The sequence below is a fragment of the Apium graveolens genome, chromosome 11 (genome assembly GCF_009905375.1).
Source record: "Apium graveolens cultivar Ventura chromosome 11, ASM990537v1, whole genome shotgun sequence".
NCBI lineage: Eukaryota > Viridiplantae > Streptophyta > Magnoliopsida > Apiales > Apiaceae > Apium > Apium graveolens.
Window position 1 is genome coordinate 146,864,607 of NC_133657.1, and position 17,628 is coordinate 146,882,234.

At 39.4% G+C, this 17,628-nt stretch overlaps 2 protein-coding genes across 3 annotated transcripts; one reads left to right on the forward strand and one right to left on the reverse strand.

The window, feature by feature from the left end:
* Positions 1–3,206: 3,206 nt before the first annotated feature.
* On the reverse strand, positions 3,207–4,196 carry LOC141695995 (uncharacterized). The gene is made up of 2 exons (XM_074500194.1): positions 3,751–4,196; positions 3,207–3,621 (listed from the first exon to the last, which is right to left on the reverse strand). The coding sequence occupies exons 1-2, from the start codon at positions 4,194–4,196 to the stop codon at positions 3,207–3,209; spliced, it is 861 nt and encodes a 286-aa protein (XP_074356295.1).
* Positions 4,197–9,034: 4,838 nt separating this feature from the next.
* LOC141698181 (chaperonin 60 subunit beta 3, chloroplastic-like) lies at positions 9,035–13,620 on the forward strand. Of its 2 annotated transcripts, XM_074502814.1 has the most exons (5): positions 9,035–10,133; positions 10,226–10,320; positions 10,451–10,558; positions 10,661–10,753; positions 13,250–13,620. In XM_074502814.1, exons 1-5 carry the CDS (start codon positions 9,989–9,991, stop codon positions 13,379–13,381), a joined length of 573 nt encoding a protein of 190 aa, XP_074358915.1. In that variant the 5' UTR covers positions 9,035–9,988; the 3' UTR covers positions 13,382–13,620. The 2 variants fall into 2 exon arrangements, with proteins under 2 accessions (XP_074358915.1, XP_074358914.1); XM_074502813.1 differs by lacking the exon at positions 13,250–13,620 and having other exon boundaries at positions 10,661–10,988.
* The last annotated feature ends 4,008 nt before the right edge of the window (positions 13,621–17,628 follow it).

The following is a 17,628-nucleotide window of genomic DNA, read 5'->3' on the forward strand; positions in this document are numbered from 1 at the left end:
TAAATCAGTCCCGATATATTAGAAATATCTGAATATTATTATTTAAATAATATTCTCATAAAGATAATCCTTATAAAAATAATCGAAGTAGAAGTTTTAAAACTTATACTTGAAATGGATATTAAATAACCAAAGATATACTTATATGAAAGTACTATCTTTATTTGAATAATCGAAAATAAGTTTGATTATCGACACCTTATTCTTTAATAAAATAAAGAATATATCTCAGCAAATAATCGGAGTCATAGATCCTCAAATGAATATTCAAATAATATTCAATAAATAAAATAAGCTGAGTCATAAGCCCTCGAATGAATGTTCGAAATAATATTCAATAATAAAATAAAGGAGTTATAAGACCTCGGATGAATATTCGAAATAATATTCAATAATAAAATAAAGGAGTCATAAGACCTCAGATGAATATTCAAAATAATATTCAATAATAAATAAAGTTATCGAATAAACCTTATTCGATTAATAGTTTTGAAAACTATAACCATATATATATATATAAAATCTACTCGGGATCCTCGACTCCCGGTTTTAGAAAATGTTTTCACCTTTGGGTCCCTATACTAAGGGTATATGCAAATTACTGCTATTCTCTAGCATAGGTATTATCAACTGAACCAACAGATATATATGACAAGAATACGAAACAGGCATGCATATATATACCATATCAGCATGCTTCAATATATCGCAACATTTGCTAATTAACCAACATGCATCTATCGCAAGATAATGCATATACATATATACATCACAACAACAGTATAACGGATAGAAAACTTGCCTGAGCGACTGGGGGTGAAAAAAGGCCCGGGACGAGTCTGGTAACCTATAAACAACAAGTAAGTTGGAATTAAACCAAAGTCAGTTGTAAATCTATACTTTAACTAACTTAGACTCTAACGCTTGTTTTACGCTTACTGATTCTCTTAAGTCACTCGAGTACCCTCGGCTCCACCATTTTTTAAAAATTAACCATTACGAGTTTTAAGGCGATTCTTTCGCGGGTGTCTTACCAACTGCCTAACACACTTACCATAATTGTTTCATATATTAATTAACCCATTTTGGTCTTTAACCTATGTTTCAAAGTAAGGCGAGGGGAAAAGTTTCGTTCGCGAAACGCCGTTACTTAAAGCGGTCGTTTCTCCTAAACCGTATATCGGAATTAAACGAACTACATATCAAAACGAAGCTCGTAACATGAGCTATCTAAACATGACAATGGTCATAATCTAGCAGGGAGTTCTCGGGTCCAAATGTTATGAACAAAAGCAGTCTAAAGTAAATCGGACATTACGACGGCTATGTTTACGCGATTTCCCAAATTTAAACCATTCCAAAACCATCACAATTCAACCCCAATTCACAACCCAATCAAACCTCCATCCAAAATACATTACAACAGCCCCAAACCAACTCATTATAATCCATTTACTTACTCCTAAAACTTGAATTTAAACTATACTTAAGTTCTTTTAACCAAAATAACAAGATTCACCATTCCATTTCACTACCACTCCAACCCAAACTCTAAACCACAAGCATTAAGCTACTATATCATCATAACAATCAAAATCATCTTATTATACAAAGGAATCTAGGGTTTGGAGATGATATACCTTCCTTGAAGTGGTGGGAGTAGCTAGGAAGCCTTAGGAAGCCTTGAGGAGTCTTAGGAAAGCTTGGATCTTAAAGGAAAAACAAGAAAATCAAGTTAAAATTCTTGAAGTCACTATTCATTGTCTTCTTCATTGATTTCTTGAAGAAGATTGAGAAAGAATTGAAGGCTTAAACTCATAATATAGCCATAACTATGCATAAGGATGACTAGGGAATTATCTTACCAATTTAGGAAGCCTTGATCTTGAGTTTTGAAAATTCTAGCTTCTTGAAAATGAAAAAGCCGAGAGCATGAAGAAAATAAAATGCCTTGTGTTCTTGTTTTGATGAAAAATGAATTGTTTGGCTTGGTTGGTTGAATATTTGATTTGTTTTTGGTTAATTACCAATTTAACCTTGATTTTGTGTGGTTAATATTCCACCACATTTCCTTCCTTCCCATGTCATGCTTATGTCATGCTATGATGTCATCTTTCCCTCCTTGTCCTCTTCTCATTGGTTGGGTGACATCATCCTCTCTAATCCCTTTGATTAACTTCCTAATTGTTTGCCTAATGACCGCTGATCTGTTATACGGTTCGCTTAACTTTCGTTTTCGTTTATCGTTTGAGGGATCATACCCGGGATCTTATTACTTAGGTTCCCTTAACCTTTCTCAATATATTATATTCCTTTTATGATCCTCTCTTATAATCCTTTAATTTAAATCCTTTTTATCCTCTTACCTTATACTCAATTCTTTCCGTATCTAGTGGATTTCCGGGAAAAATCAAAGTGTTCGGAATTGGATTCTGACGATCTTTACATACACTTATATACCATATAGAGTACTTATAAAATCTCAGAATATCCATAACAGAACCCCTACATAGTGTGGCATGAAAAGTTTTCTCATTCAACAAAAACACTATTCACAAGGGTTACAAAAAGTTCAAAATTTTGGGGGTTATTACACTTGTCTTCTTCGGGATTGCCCTTAGACAAGACCTTCTTCGTTCCTTCGGTGATCATGTGATTTTAGTGGACAGAAATCACAAGGGAAGGATGAAGGAGAATATCTTCTCTTAAAATAGCCCTTAGACGTTCTTCGTTCATCCTCGTCGTGTCCATTTAAGTTAATAATTCATAGTAGTTATAGGGCGAAGGATATTATTCTGTTTGAGATCGCCCCTAGATAATATTCATTCGGCCTTTCATTTTAAGCAAACCAAACAAGGCGGGCAAAGGGTTTATATTCTTCGAGATCGCCCCTAGATAATACTTGTTCGACCGCGCAGTTTGTCATAATTTTAAGTAATAAATTTGTGCGAAGGAAATGCATTTTTATTTGATCATTAACTCATTACACTTTTCACATTGAATTCAAAATGAATTACAAATAAAGAATAAAAGAAATTTTCCTTACTGATAAAATTTCCAAAGGCGACTAGCATGCAAAGTATTCTTGATGGCTTCGTTAGCTAATATTTCCAGCTTGTAAGTCCCGGGATGAACGATCTCGATCACTTTATAAGGTCCTTCCCAGTTTGACTAAAGTTTCTCTTATCTCGCTGGCATGGATGCGGCTAGTTCTTGTAGGACCAAATCTCCAACACCGAATGACCTTTTTTTATTCCTGAATCATAGTGTTGGGTTGCTTGTAGTAGGTACTTTATGTTCCTTCGGTGGGCAGCCACTCTTTCTTCTTCTAATAAATCCACATTCGCTCTTAATCTGAAGTTGTTGATTTCCACATTGTAGACTTCAGTTCTGTAAAACTGTAGGCCCACTTCGATCGGAACTAGGGCATCCATTCCATATGCCAGCCTAAAAGGAGTTTCCCCGGTGGAAGACCTGGGCGTTGTTCGGTAAGCCCACAAGACCCAGGGTAACTCTTTGGCCCATCTTCCATTAGCTTCACCTAACCTTTTCTTGATCCCTTGAAAGATTATCTTGTTGGCTGCTTCGATCGCCCCGTTTCCCTTGGGGTGCGCAACTCGGCTGAATTTATGTTGAACCCCGAAGTGATGCAGAAACTTTCAGAACTTGTTCCTAACGAAATGTTTTCCGTTGTCCGAGACATAAACTTTCAAAAACCCGAACCTGAGAGTGATCTACTCAAGAAAGAACTTTTTGGTCGCTTCTTCAGTTATGGCGGATAGCGGCCTGGCTTCGACCCACTTGGTCATGTAGTCGATGGAGATAATGCAGTATTTTGCCTCTTTGGTGCTGGTAGGGAGAATACCGACTATATCTATGGCCCACATAGCGAACATAATGGGGCTAAGGACATAAGTCATTTTTTCGGGAGGCTGCTTCAGAACATTGGCAAACAGCTGACATTGTTTGCACTTCTTTGCATATTCGATCGCATCAGCTCGCAAAGTCATCCAAAAGAATCCTTGACGAAGGATCTTAAAGGCAAAAGACCGACCGACCAGATGTTCTCCGCAAATTCCTTCGTGCACCGTTTCTAAGGCCTGTTGTTGTTCTTCGACATTTAAGCACCTCAAAAGGGGTTGACTGATCGATCGATGATACATCCTTCCATTGACGATAGTGTAGCTTGATGCCATGTACCTTACTTTTTGGGCTTCCCTTCAGTCCAAGGGAAGGATTTCTTTTTCCAACAAATTCTGAATATGGGTCATCCAATCGACGCCTTGGTGAATTTTAAGGCATTCTTTTTTTTTTCGATTGAAGGCGTCTTGGCTTCGGTGAGATAGATAGAACCGGTCAGGCTCTGTGTCTTGACTGAAGCTAGCTTGGATATGGCATCCGCTCTACTATTGTTTTCCCTGCCTATCTGACTTAGCTCAAAAGTTTCAAATGACAAAGAAGAATCTTTTACCTTAGTGGCGTAAGCCTTTGTCCAGGGATCCCTTTGTTCATATTCCCCTGAAAAGTGCTTGACTACCACCATGGAATCACTAAACGCCCTTAAGTGCTTCGCCTTGAGGCTTAGAGCTAACTCTATTCCTGCCAAGAGGGCTTCATATTCCAATTTATTATTAGTGAGGGGGAAGTCGAACCGCATGGATTGACATATTTCAAATCCGCCGGGGCTAGAGAGGATTAAGCCGGCCCCGTAATTTTTCCCAGCGACCGATCTATCTATAAAGAGCTTCCATTTACCTAGAGTCTGAATGAGTTGTTCCTCCGGTGTAAGATCCTTCCGTCCGGATAATGTGCATTCGACCATAAAGTCTGCCAAATCTTGGGCTTTGAATGCTGTTTGGGGGACGAACTCGAGGTCGTATTCTCCCAGCTCGATGGACCAAGCTACAACCCTTCCCGAAGCTTCTGGCCTCTTTAGAAGTTTCTTCAATGGTTGATCAGTGACCACCTGAACTGTTCGGCCTTGAAAATAATGTCGAAATTTTTGGGAGGTCATGACCAACCCATATGCGAATTTCTCGGCATTGGGGTACCTTATTTCTGCATCCTTGAGCACATGGGACATGTAGAAGACGGGATGTTAATTCCCTTCATGATTTTTTACAAGTACCGCACCCAGTGTTCGGTTGGACACAACCAAGTAGAGCTGAAGGGTTTCCTTCAGATCCGGCCTCATTAAGAGTGGGGGCTATAGTGAGGTATTATTTTAGTTCTTCAAATGCCCTTTGACATACGGGCCCCCACTCGAAATTCTTTGACCCCTTCAGTACGGCGAAAAAAGGGAGTGCTTTCTCGGCTGACCTGGAGATGAAACGCCGAAGGGCAGCCAATCGGCCGGTTAGCTTTTGGATATCCCTAACGCATTTAGGAGCTTCCATGTTGATAACTGCTTCAATTTTTTCTGGGTTCGCCTCTATCCCACGAGCACTGACCATGTAGCCCAGAAAATTTCCACTTGCCACGCCGAACGTGCACTTTTTCGGATTTATCCTCATGTTATTCCTTCAAAGGGTCTCGAAGCATTCTCTTAAATCTTCAACATGATCTTGGAACAGGGATTTCACGATCATGTCATCCACATAAGCCTCCATATTTCAGCCAATCTGTTCCTTGAACACTTTATTCACCATTCGCTGAAATGTGGCTCCAGCGTTCTTAAATCTAAATGGCATTTTAATATAAGCATAAGTCCCCTTCGGAGTTATGAACGCTGTCTCGGGAACATCTTTGTCGTTCATGGAAATTTGATGATAACCAGAAAAAGCATTAAGAAAACTAAGTACCTGGTATCCGGCCATGGAGTCTATAAATTGGGCGATGATGGGTAGGGGTAGTGATCCTTCAGACAAGCCTTGTTAAGATCCGTGTAGTCCACACACATCCTCCACTTCCCATTGGATTTTTTAACGACCACCAGGTTAGCCAACCAGTCAGGATACTTGATTTCTTCTATAAACTTAACTTCCAGAAGCTTTTCCACTTCGGCCTCAATGACCTTCTGTCGTTCGGATGCAAAGGTCCTCTTCTTCTGCTTTACTGGTTTGGCCTCGGACTGTACATTAAGGCAATGCTTAGCCGTCTTGAGATGTAAACCAGGCATGTCTTCCGACCCCCAGGTGAACACATCATGGTACTGCCGAATCACCGCAATAACCTTTTTAATCAGATCTTTCTCCATATTTCTCCCAATTCGAACCATTTTTCCCGAATGCCCAGCATATAGTTCAACTTCTTCGATTTCGGCGGCTGACTTGGCAATCAGACTTGAAAGATCCACCCCGAATTTTTCCAATTCGATGTTCAGGGTCTCTCTGCTTCCACTAGGTTCGACCTCGGCTATTTTTCTTTTTTCTAGTTTCATCTGGCTTTTTATAAGCCTGATCGTTTTCTAAATCTTCCAGCATGATTATTCGGGCGGTTTTCTGATCGCCCCTCATCTCTCCTACCCCTTTCTCAGTTGGGAATTTGAGCTTGAGGTGGGGTATGGATTCTATCGCCTCAAAGGTTGACATGAACGGCCTTCACACAATGGCATTATACGGACTCTCAATCCGAATTACATAGAACATTACTGGCTTCTCAACAGTATATGACAATTTTACCAAAAGGACGGGAAAAGTGATCGTACCTTCGAACTGTATCGGGTGACCTCCGAAGGCATAGAGATGTGCTTCGTTACAAGGCTCTAGTTGTTCGCCGACCAGGTTCATCTTACAATAGGTTTTATGGAGAAGGATGTTGACCGAGCTGCCAGTATTCACAAACACCTTCCAGATTTTGTTTTGTCTGATGAGAGGATTGATGATAAGGGGGTCTTCATGTGGGCGAATGATATCCTCATAATCTTCTGTAGTGAAAGTCATGGGCATGTGGGGCTTCGCCTGGTTGAACTGATAGAGGTTGTACACTTGTCGGGCATACTTCTTCTTCACCATTTTGCTCTCTCTGTCCAGCACACTGCCCCCAGAAATTGTCTTCACCTCACCCCTTATCCTGTCTCTTCATTCGGGCTCCTCAGTTTTCGGTTCTTCCTGATTTTCCTTCGGCCCTAGTCTGTCCCTCAGATCTCGGACGAACAGATTGAGTTCTCCTTCTTTGATCATCTGTTCGATAAGCTTCTTGAGATGGTAGCATTTATCAGTATTATGCCCTCTGTCTCTATGATAATCACAGTACTTGTCGAGGTTCTTCTTGTGATTCGGGACCTTCATCTTGACTGGCCGAACGAACCCAGACTTTCCCTTAATCTCATGGAGAATCTTGGAGATTGGTGCATTCAAATACGTGCATACAACCAAATCTTTATCTCAGCGCCTTTCGGCCCACCGGTCGGTTTCTTTTCTTCCCTCCTTCCTGCTATCCCTTCGGTCGTTCCCAGATCTTGAGCTATCATATCTCTCTGCTCGCTTCGATCGGTCATCCCTTCGGAAATCTTTGTATCCCTTAATAATTTCCATTTTCCTCCGAATGTTCTCACCCCTCACATATATATCATTTAGGGATTTGGGGTGAAAATTGTAAAGAGAGGAGCAAAGCTTTTTACCCTTATAGGGATCCGCCCCGCCGTAAGGAAGCCCATCGCCTTGACTATGTCTAGATTTGTAACCATTCCAGCTTCCTCCTTGAACCGAGCCAAGTAATCCCCAAGTTCCTCATTCTCCCTCTGTCTACTGTGGACCAGGGCCTCAGTATCCTTCGCCTTTCGGTATAGGTGTGAATAATACTTCAGGAACTTTCTCTTCAACTGTTCTTACGACCCGATGGACCCAGGTTTGAGGGACTTGTACCACATCGAAGCCGATCCCTTCAGATAGGTCTTGAATATTTTATAGAGCATGATGTCATTAGCCATCCCAATCATCAGCAATTCGTATATTTCACAGTGGTCCTCCGGATCGCCCTTTCCATTAAACTCGCTCATCTTCGGGATGCCTCTCTTCGCCCGTGGGAGGTCAGTACTGCTCGATATCTTCCGTCACAATCGGTTCTCAGTCGACCCTTTTATCACCGAACATGGCCTTTTTCAGGCGAGTTAGTCTGATTCGGGACCCATCAAGTTCTTCGTCTGAAACAGATGAAAAATGTTGCTTCGTTCGCTTCCTTCTAAGGTGCGAATCAGAGTCAGACTCGTCTTCTTCGTCATACCCCCTTCGCTCTTTCCTTGGTTTGGTAGTTCTCTCTGGCTCGTCAGCTTGCAGTGTTTCGCACAGTGCCTTCTCCTGTAGCTCAATTTCTTCCCTCGGGAGCTGCAAGGCTTTCATTCACTACGCATCGGCCTCTCTTCGCTTCGCCCGGGCCTCCGCTTCTTTCTCAGCTTGGTCATCTTTTGTTTTGCCCTTCTCCGCGGCTAACTTTTCTGCACGGATGTTGATAAACAAAGCTTCCTCTTCGGGAGTTAACTTGATGACTCCATCGACATCCACCAAGGAGGACGTCTGTCCCTCGTCATGAGGAGTGAAACCAGGTGGTGGTGAGTGTTCATCAACCGTGTTTGTTATTTTCTCGATATCTCGTTTGTGATTCTTGTAATTCCCACAGACTGCGCCAAATATTACGCCCAGATCTCCATTGTACTGCAACGGCCTTCGGCCTCTTATGAACTGCTTGCGGCTTCAACCTGAAAAGGAAGAGAATGCGATGGATTGTCACCCCGATTCACCTCTAGTGTGAGAATAAGAATCTGGACATAGAGTGTGTTTTGGGAATACAAGAATGTAGAGAGTAAGTGAGAGAATGAGTGTGTAATCATTTTGTCCTACTTTCCCAGGGGTTTAATACCCAAATTTTGACATGAATGCTTAGTAATGAAGAGTAGTGAAAATAGGGTGTTATAATTGTATAATCCCAACGGTTGGAGTAGAAATTAATCTCGACCTACGAAGCTTTATGGGCCTTCGGCCCAATAATGTGATCGTTTAAGGGACCTTCTTCGTGGTCTTATTGGGCTCATAACTTACAATGACGTTAAATGACATTTTAGTTACCGAACTAACACATGACTTGTAAGTAGATCACCCGGCTCAAAAAACTTGTAATCAACCGATTTTAGCACATATAAAATTGAGAATCGAGAGTTGTTGTAGGTGTAGAGTTGTGGGCTTAATTACAGCTCATAAAGTATCGGTTGTTTGTGAATTGTATAAATAGTGGCATTTGGGGTTTGGTTAATTTGCTTAGATTAGTGAAGATGGGAATTTATATGCTGAGAATTAGTGCTCTACCTAATTCTGTTATTCTGTCATCTGGAATTTTAAATTTTAGGGTTGAACAGATTGTTTTGCAGAAGGAAATAATAGTTCATATAGATAATTAGAATGGGCTGGTATAGTTTGTAGTTTTAAATTGAATCTAAAATATCAAGAAGGCAGAACAAAATGAAATATAGATATTATAAATTATTAAATAGAAAGAAAATTTCGAACTTTCTTCTATCAAAAAGAAGGGCAGTGGTAATGATCATGGGTAATATGAGTGTGGAAAAGAGGTTCTTATCACTCTGCATAGCTATTAGCTAGGATAAGTGATTTCTGTGTATGAGCCTGGACCAAATACTATGAATTAGCTGGGAGCGACTCTGGTCTGGTTCTGAATTCACCTACATGTATTAGGGAGTAAGTACCAGCTCTTTGGGGCATATTTCTAAGTATTTGTGGTATGTTTTGCAGCGCAATCCAATAGAGAAATCTAACAGTTTCTCATATCTATCAGCAGGGGGGGGGGGAATTGCCTTAACTATTAAGCATGCACTCAATGTAAGAAAGTATGATTTTATCAATACCTTGTTTGTATTGTTTAAAACTTTTATACTGTATATATAGGTTGATACGTTTGATGGATATATTAAGGATAGTTCTTACCTGCCTGCTTATGAAATTATAGTCCCCCCTAAATGATGTGTGCACTTGGTGTTTTTTTTATGGATTATGAGATCTTAGTTTATTGATCAGTTGATAAAGTGTTGTTATATCGGATGCATTTCGTGTCATACTGGAAGTTCGGGGGGGGGGGGGACATTGGTGCAAACTTGGTGAGTCAAGCAGCTGCGAAGATCAATTACTTGGCTGGTAATGGGACAACAACATCTGTTATTCTTGCACAGGGTCTTATCGTTGAAGGTGTTAAAGTCCGTTTGTTACTATTTCTATGGCAATTGTAAAAAGAAAATCTTGCTTTGTGAATTTTCAAGAATTGCTTTAATGTGATCCAGGTAGTTGTAGCTGTGCAAACCCTGTCCTTATCACCAGAGGTATTGAGAAGACCACAAAGGCTTTAGTTACTGAACTTAAGTTGATGAGTCAAGAGGTAACGTTAATTAGTTATAATAATGTATCCATATGATATCTCTTGATATCCAGCACTGTTTGAGACTCAACTTTAATATTAAAATAATATGTGATGGTCAGAACTTACAATGTTAATGATGAAATTTCAGGTTGAAGATGGTGAATTGGCAAACATAGCTGCAGTTAGTGCTGTAAGCTATCCTCTCAAGGTAACTGCCAATAATGCTGGTGTTGATGGAAATGTTGTCAGTGAAAAGGTAATTAAAACCTTTTGGTTTTACTTTTGTTTTTCATTTCGATTAGGTTTTGTTGCTTTGTGATGTAGTACTTTGCATTTTAAACCAAATTTTGCAATTCAGGTACTTAACTTAGACGATCACAAGTATGGATATAATGCAGCCACCGGAAACTATGAAGATTTGATGGTTGCTGGGATTATTGACCCAGCCAAGGTGAGCGAGGTGCTAAAATTCTGCAAGCACATTCAATTAGAACTCAGTCCAGTGAAGCTTTTTGCAGATGGTATATTGTTTCCTGAATATTTAACAATCGAGTCAAGAAAATCAGGATATTATGATGGGAAGAAGATTATCTAGTTTTTATAAATAAAAAGAAAATTAAATAAAATTTCGTACAGAATATAAAGAAAGCCAATCAATTATCACATTATAAACTGATACCACCTAGTGACATGCAGATCAAATAATTCCAATATTTATATCTTTAAACATCTTTGATTCCAAGACTTTCTATGTGTGTTAGTGATGGTAATTTACATAGTTGCTTTTATCCTCAGTTTTAAATATTTTTTTGGTGTACTTCCTTTTCAGTATTATAGTTATGTTTTCTAATGCCTCGAATTGTGATTTCATGTTAGTTTTAGGTACGTTTATACTTTTCTATGTTGAAAGTCGACTTTCGAAAATCCTTACAAAACCATTCCATTTGAAATTAATGTGCTCAACCAGTTTTCTTATTATGGTATTCAACTCTGAGAATCCTTACAAAAAATCTCATTTTACCAAATAAAATGAGGTACACATAAGTAATTAGTAGGGAAATTATAAGGATGAAATATCAAATATTTTATAATTATTGAGATTTATTTTTTAAAAAATACTATTTTTTTCAAGTTATAATTTAAGCCAAGGAACCTAGCACATGAATTTCTCTGCCCTTCCCAGAAGACTTCTTCTTGATTACAGATCACACAGGAAGCAATGAGATGCCTTAGTTCAATAGCGGGAACGTTGATAGAACCACTTTGAAAGCAGCTACCGTTTGCAATTAGGCTGTTCACATGAGCTAAATTAGAATAAGCCATAGCTGAGATTATTTCACAGCCAAAATGTTTTAGCAGAGGTTTGTTTACCGACCAAGGAACATGCCAAACTTGAAATACTTAATAAGTTAATAACCTTTATTTGAATAATAGTATATATTTATATTACACTTTCATTTTTTATACTTAATAAGTTAAATGCGTCTATATTTGTGCATGTATCCCATTGCTTGTTTGTAATTATCATTCTGAATTTTTTTGGATCTGTGAACTAAACTCTTCTTAGACCTGTGTGCTTGATCTGCTTAGGTTACAATGCATGCCCAAGTTTCCCCATTTTGTGTAGAATTGTCATAGGCCATGTTATTGCAAAATATTGTAATTGTTAAAGATCTTGAGGCTAAATACAAGCTTATAAATTTAGATTACTTAAATATTGATCAACTATATAAATGCAATGGTTAGACCTTCTCATTACATCAGTTATCTAACACATTGGAATCTCTATTCTTTAAGTTTTAATACTCTGTTAATAGTTACTAAAATTGTATCATTAAATTCTATATTAAAGATTGTACAACTGTTTTCGTGTGTCAGGATATTTTGGAGTTAACTCTTTTTAATTTATGTATTGCCTTATGAGAAGCCTGCATTGCAGCAAAGATTTTCTTAAGGCACCCTTTAATTCACTACCCGATGTTTTTGCAATGTAGTATATTTTATTGCACTTTTATGCATCTTTAGAATGGTAGGATCATCAGCAGCATGTTGTGATTTTTATTGGAAATCCACTTTTCAGCCAGCTTCAGAATTGTCATTATTTTTATTTGATTTTTTGCGATTAATATCAGCAATGAGTTATATATGTACTTATTGAGAGATCCATATCATTTTACTAGAGATTAAACATATTGGCAGGCTTGAACAAAGGTATATAAAATAGGTATTCTCATTTCTCTGACATGGGGAAAATACTGCGACCTGTGTCTGGACACAGTACACTTATAGATTTTCATGCTACAAGCCCGTTGATCAAGTAGGACTTATGTGAGACTCTTCTTTACAGATTGTCAAACAGTATTTGGAATGGTAAAGACCTGCTACATTTTTCATTTTTTCACAAAATCATCTTATTCGCCTCTATGTTTTACAGTATAGCCACTCTAAGTACACCATTAAAATTGCCACTAGGCGAAACATATGAGATCAAGATTTCCTGACTTGGATTATTTTTGAAAGTATTCTCCGCAGTCTTTACTATTCCCACAAGTTTCTTATGGTATTGCAAATGATTTGTATATAAATTAGTATAATTCAGCAAGAAAAAAGAGAAGGCCTTGGAACTGTGGAAAGCCTCTTTATGTTTCCTCACAGGCTTGGCCCTTGAGCATATAGTGGAGTTTTTTTTTTTTTTTGTGTTCTTATTGGGGTTAACCATTAGAGTTTAGCGCCCGTTGAGAATTGCTTACCGCAAACATTAGACGGCCAGTTTTTTTTCGTGGTACATTATTTAAATTTCTTAAAATTTGTAGATATGGTATGTATATTGTAGCATTTTACTAACTTTACTAACTTTATACTTTGAATTTGGTGTGTACTTTATTGATCATCAACAACTACTTAGTTGGAATATTTTCGAGCAAGTTCCTTTTTTGTTTGATCGCAGTGCAGGAGCCGCGTCCTCACCAGTGCTTGCTCTGCAATTTATTTGTTCTGTTTGGGTGGTATACATGGAACGTGTTCCCAGGCCCCAGGCCAGGGAGTGAGACCAGTGACAACAGAACCTTTTGAATCCTAAAACGTAGACATGGAAAGGGTTTAATTATAAACATATACTTACTGTAAGTATTAAATCTTATATTTTGCATTACGGCTATCCGTCTGTTACAACAGCTTGCCATTCGAGGCAACATGTTCTTCCCACCAATGTGATACGTTTTACAATATTTTCCCTATGCTGTATTGATTATGATAAGGACATTTGCTTATTATGTTACATTTTGCAGTTTTCATGTTCAACGGTCATCTTTGAGTATCAGTCACAAAGTATATGGTGAAATGTAACCTCGATCGAACTGCATTATAAACTGTTATCAGCACTTTGATCCCCTCTTCCAGGGTCACCATACCTTTTTACTCATTGCTTCTCAATACCTCTAGTGATAAAGACAGGGTTTGCAAGGCTGCAACTACCTGGATCACATTAAAGCAATTCATGAAAATTCACAAAGCAAGATTTTTATACAGTTACCATGAAAATAATAACAAACGGACTTAACACCTTCAGCGATAAGACCCTGTGCAAAAACAGCAGATGTTGTTGTCCCCTTACCATCCAAGTCATTGGTCTTAGCAGCTGCTTGTCTCACCAACTTTGCACTAATGTTTCCCACCGGAACTTCCAGTTCAACAAGAAATGCATAAGATATAACAACACTCTATCGGGTATATTATCTATCGGATATATTAAGTATCTTTAATATATCCGTCAAAGGTATCAACCTATATACGTACACTATAAGGGTTTAAACAATAAGAAAAAGGTCTCAATAAAATAATAATTTCTCTCATTGGGTGTGTTGACGGATGAATTTGGTATTAACAAAATTTGAGGTTCGTAGCCGGAATCAAGATCTACGACGGTGGTTTTTCGCCTGAAAAGTGAGCGGAGTGTGGTGGTTGTGATGAATTGGGGGCTGAGATTGCTTAGGGTTGGTGGTGGCTTCTTAAGGCTCTCGCTTCCGACCCCTTTCAATTTGCCTACGTATCCCTATTTATAGAGAATCAAACCCATGTAGTTCTTGGGGAACAAGAAACCTAACGGGTTCAGATTTCTTGTCCCGAGGCCCAATGGGAAACCCACTGGAAACCGTCTTCTACTAGCTTTAGGAATGTCCGCCGATGAGGTCCAACTACAAAGGCCCAAGGCTTGTCCGCGGCTTCGAGACTTCACGGATAAGGCATCTCCCTGGCCAAGGATAACCCTCCGCTACCAGCTGTTTCTCTAGTCCGTGGACGCAGGTATAGCCGTGGTTCACCCCAAAAGTTGGACGCATCTTTGCCCCCCGATAAGGAGCCCCTACCAGATTACAGGACAAATGATCCCAAACTTTTGGGTGCAAAGTGCAGGATACTCCAAAGTCTCCCAACGAGGACACCCATTGACTACAGAGACAGAGCTCCCAAAGCACACACCAGATTTCACCCCGCATCCCCAATGAGGACACTCATTGACTACATGAGGAGGCCTTCAATCCAGACATACCCCTGGAGGTCTCTGACCATGGACACCGCCTTTCTTGTAGATATGCTACAGGAAGGAGTTCTTCAACAGAGTACCTGCATCAAATATGTTAGTAATAATAATTCTCCATCTTTCTTGAATCATCCAAAGAACCCGTCCAAGTAACCATGTTGAAGTCCCATCCAAGCTATGTTCCTCACTTAGGGCGCGCCCTAATACCTTAGGGGATAGCTCTAAGAATCAGTTGAATTACTTTCTTCATATAACAATAGGGCGCGCCTACTTCACCAATGAGGGCGCGCCTTGATTATGTAAGGCGTCAGCATTACTCTTCTCGTATGCATAAGGGCGCGCCTCCTCATATCTGTAGGTCACGCCTTCTTCCTTTGTGATAAAATAGATGTCTTATCTTTCCTTAATTTTAGGCACCAATATCTCAATTATGACCAATTGACCCGGTTTTGACCCGAACAAAGTTTATACCAAATTTTGGGCATAACAACTACCCCCAAATTCCATATGTCATTGAAAATGGGATTGGAATTATCAACCCCCTAGCAAACTTGAAAAATTTGTATGAGCATCTACCAATTTGAGGGTATGCCCTTACGAACCTATTCATTCCTCTTTCTTCATTCTGCTCTATTTCTTCTTTGAACATGATAGGGTGCTCCTTGTATGAATGCGCGTCTCATGAATCTATACAACAATTTACACCCCCCAGCGTAACATATGTCACTTTCTACCGCTTCTCTTCTTAGTGACTTTAACCTTTGGTTTGTCGGGGAGGTTTACCACTTATGCACCACATCTCTAAGCTTACATGAGCTAACTCGGCGTAAGAAACAAGAAAAATCGTACAAAAGAGTGCACCTCGCATACCTTGGAAAAGAATAATCCATTTTACAAAGGTTTGAGGGTTTCTTCCAACTTTTTCATCCTAATATTGGTTTCCTATAGGCGCGCCTAAAACTGAAAGGGTCATCATTAGAGGGCGCTTTCTAGGGGAAGACACAACCAGAATAAAAGAACAGTTCTCTAATCTTCAAGTAATAAATAATCATTGATGAAAGGAGGACGTGCTTTGTTGGTGAGAGTGATCCTTCCATCAACAACACAATACCATTCCATATTTGATTTCTTGCTCCTTGTCAAATCATAACTCTAAATCGTTGAACTCGTCTTTTCCACAAATAGTGTGATTCATTTATTTACCTAAAATTTAAAACCTTTACAATCATATATTTTTAGAGGGCGCGCCCTTTATAGTGGCGGTGTCTTCCTCAAATAAAATTATCTGTGAATTAGAGGGCGCGTCCTCTTTACGAGGAGCGTCTTCCTCGACAAAGGTAATCATCCTTGGAGGGAGCTTCCTCGGTAGTAGGCGGGTCTACCTCGACAAGGGTATTCATTCTTGGAGGGTGCGTCCTCTGTAAGAGGAGTATCTACCTCGACAAGGCTATTCATCCTTGGGAGGCGTGTCCTTTATAAGAGACACATCCACCTCGACTAAGGAAATCATCCTTGGAGGGCGCGTCCTCTTTCAGAGAAGCATCCACCTCGACAAGGTAAATCATCCTTGGAGGGCGCGTCCTCTGTAAGAGACGCATCTACCTCGATAAGGGTATTCATCCTTGGAGGGCGCGTCCTCTGTAAGAGACGCATCTACCTCGACAAGGGTATTCATCCTTGGAGGGCGCGTCCTCTGTAAGAGGAGCATCTACCTCGACAAGGGTCTTCTACAGAATCTTTATGTAATAAAAACCAAATCAAAGATCAATATTCTTAGAAGGCTTCAATCTTCTACAAAGCTCAAGGGATGTCAAAACTATCTCATGTAGAAACATCTCTTAGGCATCTCATGAAGTGGCATCCAATAAAGGGAATCTCACTCTCAATATTTCTCTGAGGGCGCGCCTTAAAGAAAGGGCGCGTCTTGAAAGACAAGGAATTAGTTCCAGTCGAGCCATTCTTCAAGTATTGATTATGACTCATCTGATCATCAAGACATCTTCATTGAAAACTTCCATAGACTTTTTCTTCTGAGGGCGCGCCCTGGGAAGGAAATTTTTTGCTGAATATCTCACATGCAGAGGGCGCGCCTTAATAGATTGTGATACTTTGCTTGGCAAATCATGAGATTTTTTCTAGATAAGATTTCCTACCTGCAAGAAATACAATTAATATGGAACTTTAAATGTTACCTGGAGGACGCGTCCTAGAGGGATGGACGTGTCCAATCAGCGAACTCTCCTGAAATTTGTTGGAAGTCCTTTGAGCCTCGAATATCTTCATCAAGGCGTGTTCTAAGTGTTTGTGGGGATCTTCTCCGTGCTAAATCTCTTTCACAATATTCTTTCTGCACAAGTCCCAGAAATAATTAACGGAAAACATAACAAAACTAGTCGAGTGTTACCTCGAGGAATCGTCTTAACATTGATGACTGGCTCATGGTAGTAATGCCTTCTTCTTGAAGTGTTCTCCTCCCGATCCTCCTCAGATTTGCTCCTGGTTAAGTCCTCTGAACTGAATAGTGTTCTCAAATATTCTAAATCAAATATGATTCTTCAATCTTCTTGTTGGAATAGGATTCTCCAATCTCCTTAATGGAATAGGATTCTTCAATCTTCTAATTAGAATATGATTCCCCAATTTTCTATATCGAATAGGATTCTCCCAATCTTCTAAACCAAATAGGAGTCTCCCAATCTTCTAAACCAAATAGAATTCTCCCAATCTTCTAAACCAAATAGGATTTTTTGGTAAAAATTTGCAGTTACTGTTTTCCTCTATTTTCGTAC

What these genes read in the sequence shown, in the direction of transcription:
- LOC141695995 (XM_074500194.1), bottom strand. Translation starts at nt 4,196, where the DNA reads ATGGCATCAAGCTACACTATCGTCAATGGAAGGATGTATCATCGATCG. An exon ending in ACTGAAGAAGCGACCAAAAA is followed by an intron (nt 3,622 to 3,750) that starts GTTCTTTCTTGA and finishes ACATAAATTCAG; the next exon opens with CCGAGTTGCGCACCCCAAGG.
- LOC141698181 (XM_074502813.1), top strand. Translation starts at nt 9,989, where the DNA reads ATGCATTTCGTGTCATACTGGAAGTTCGGGGGGGGGGGGGACATTGGT. An exon ending in ACAGGGTCTTATCGTTGAAG is followed by an intron (nt 10,134 to 10,225) that starts GTGTTAAAGTCC and finishes AATGTGATCCAG; the next exon opens with GTAGTTGTAGCTGTGCAAAC. An exon ending in TTAAGTTGATGAGTCAAGAG is followed by an intron (nt 10,321 to 10,450) that starts GTAACGTTAATT and finishes ATGAAATTTCAG; the next exon opens with GTTGAAGATGGTGAATTGGC.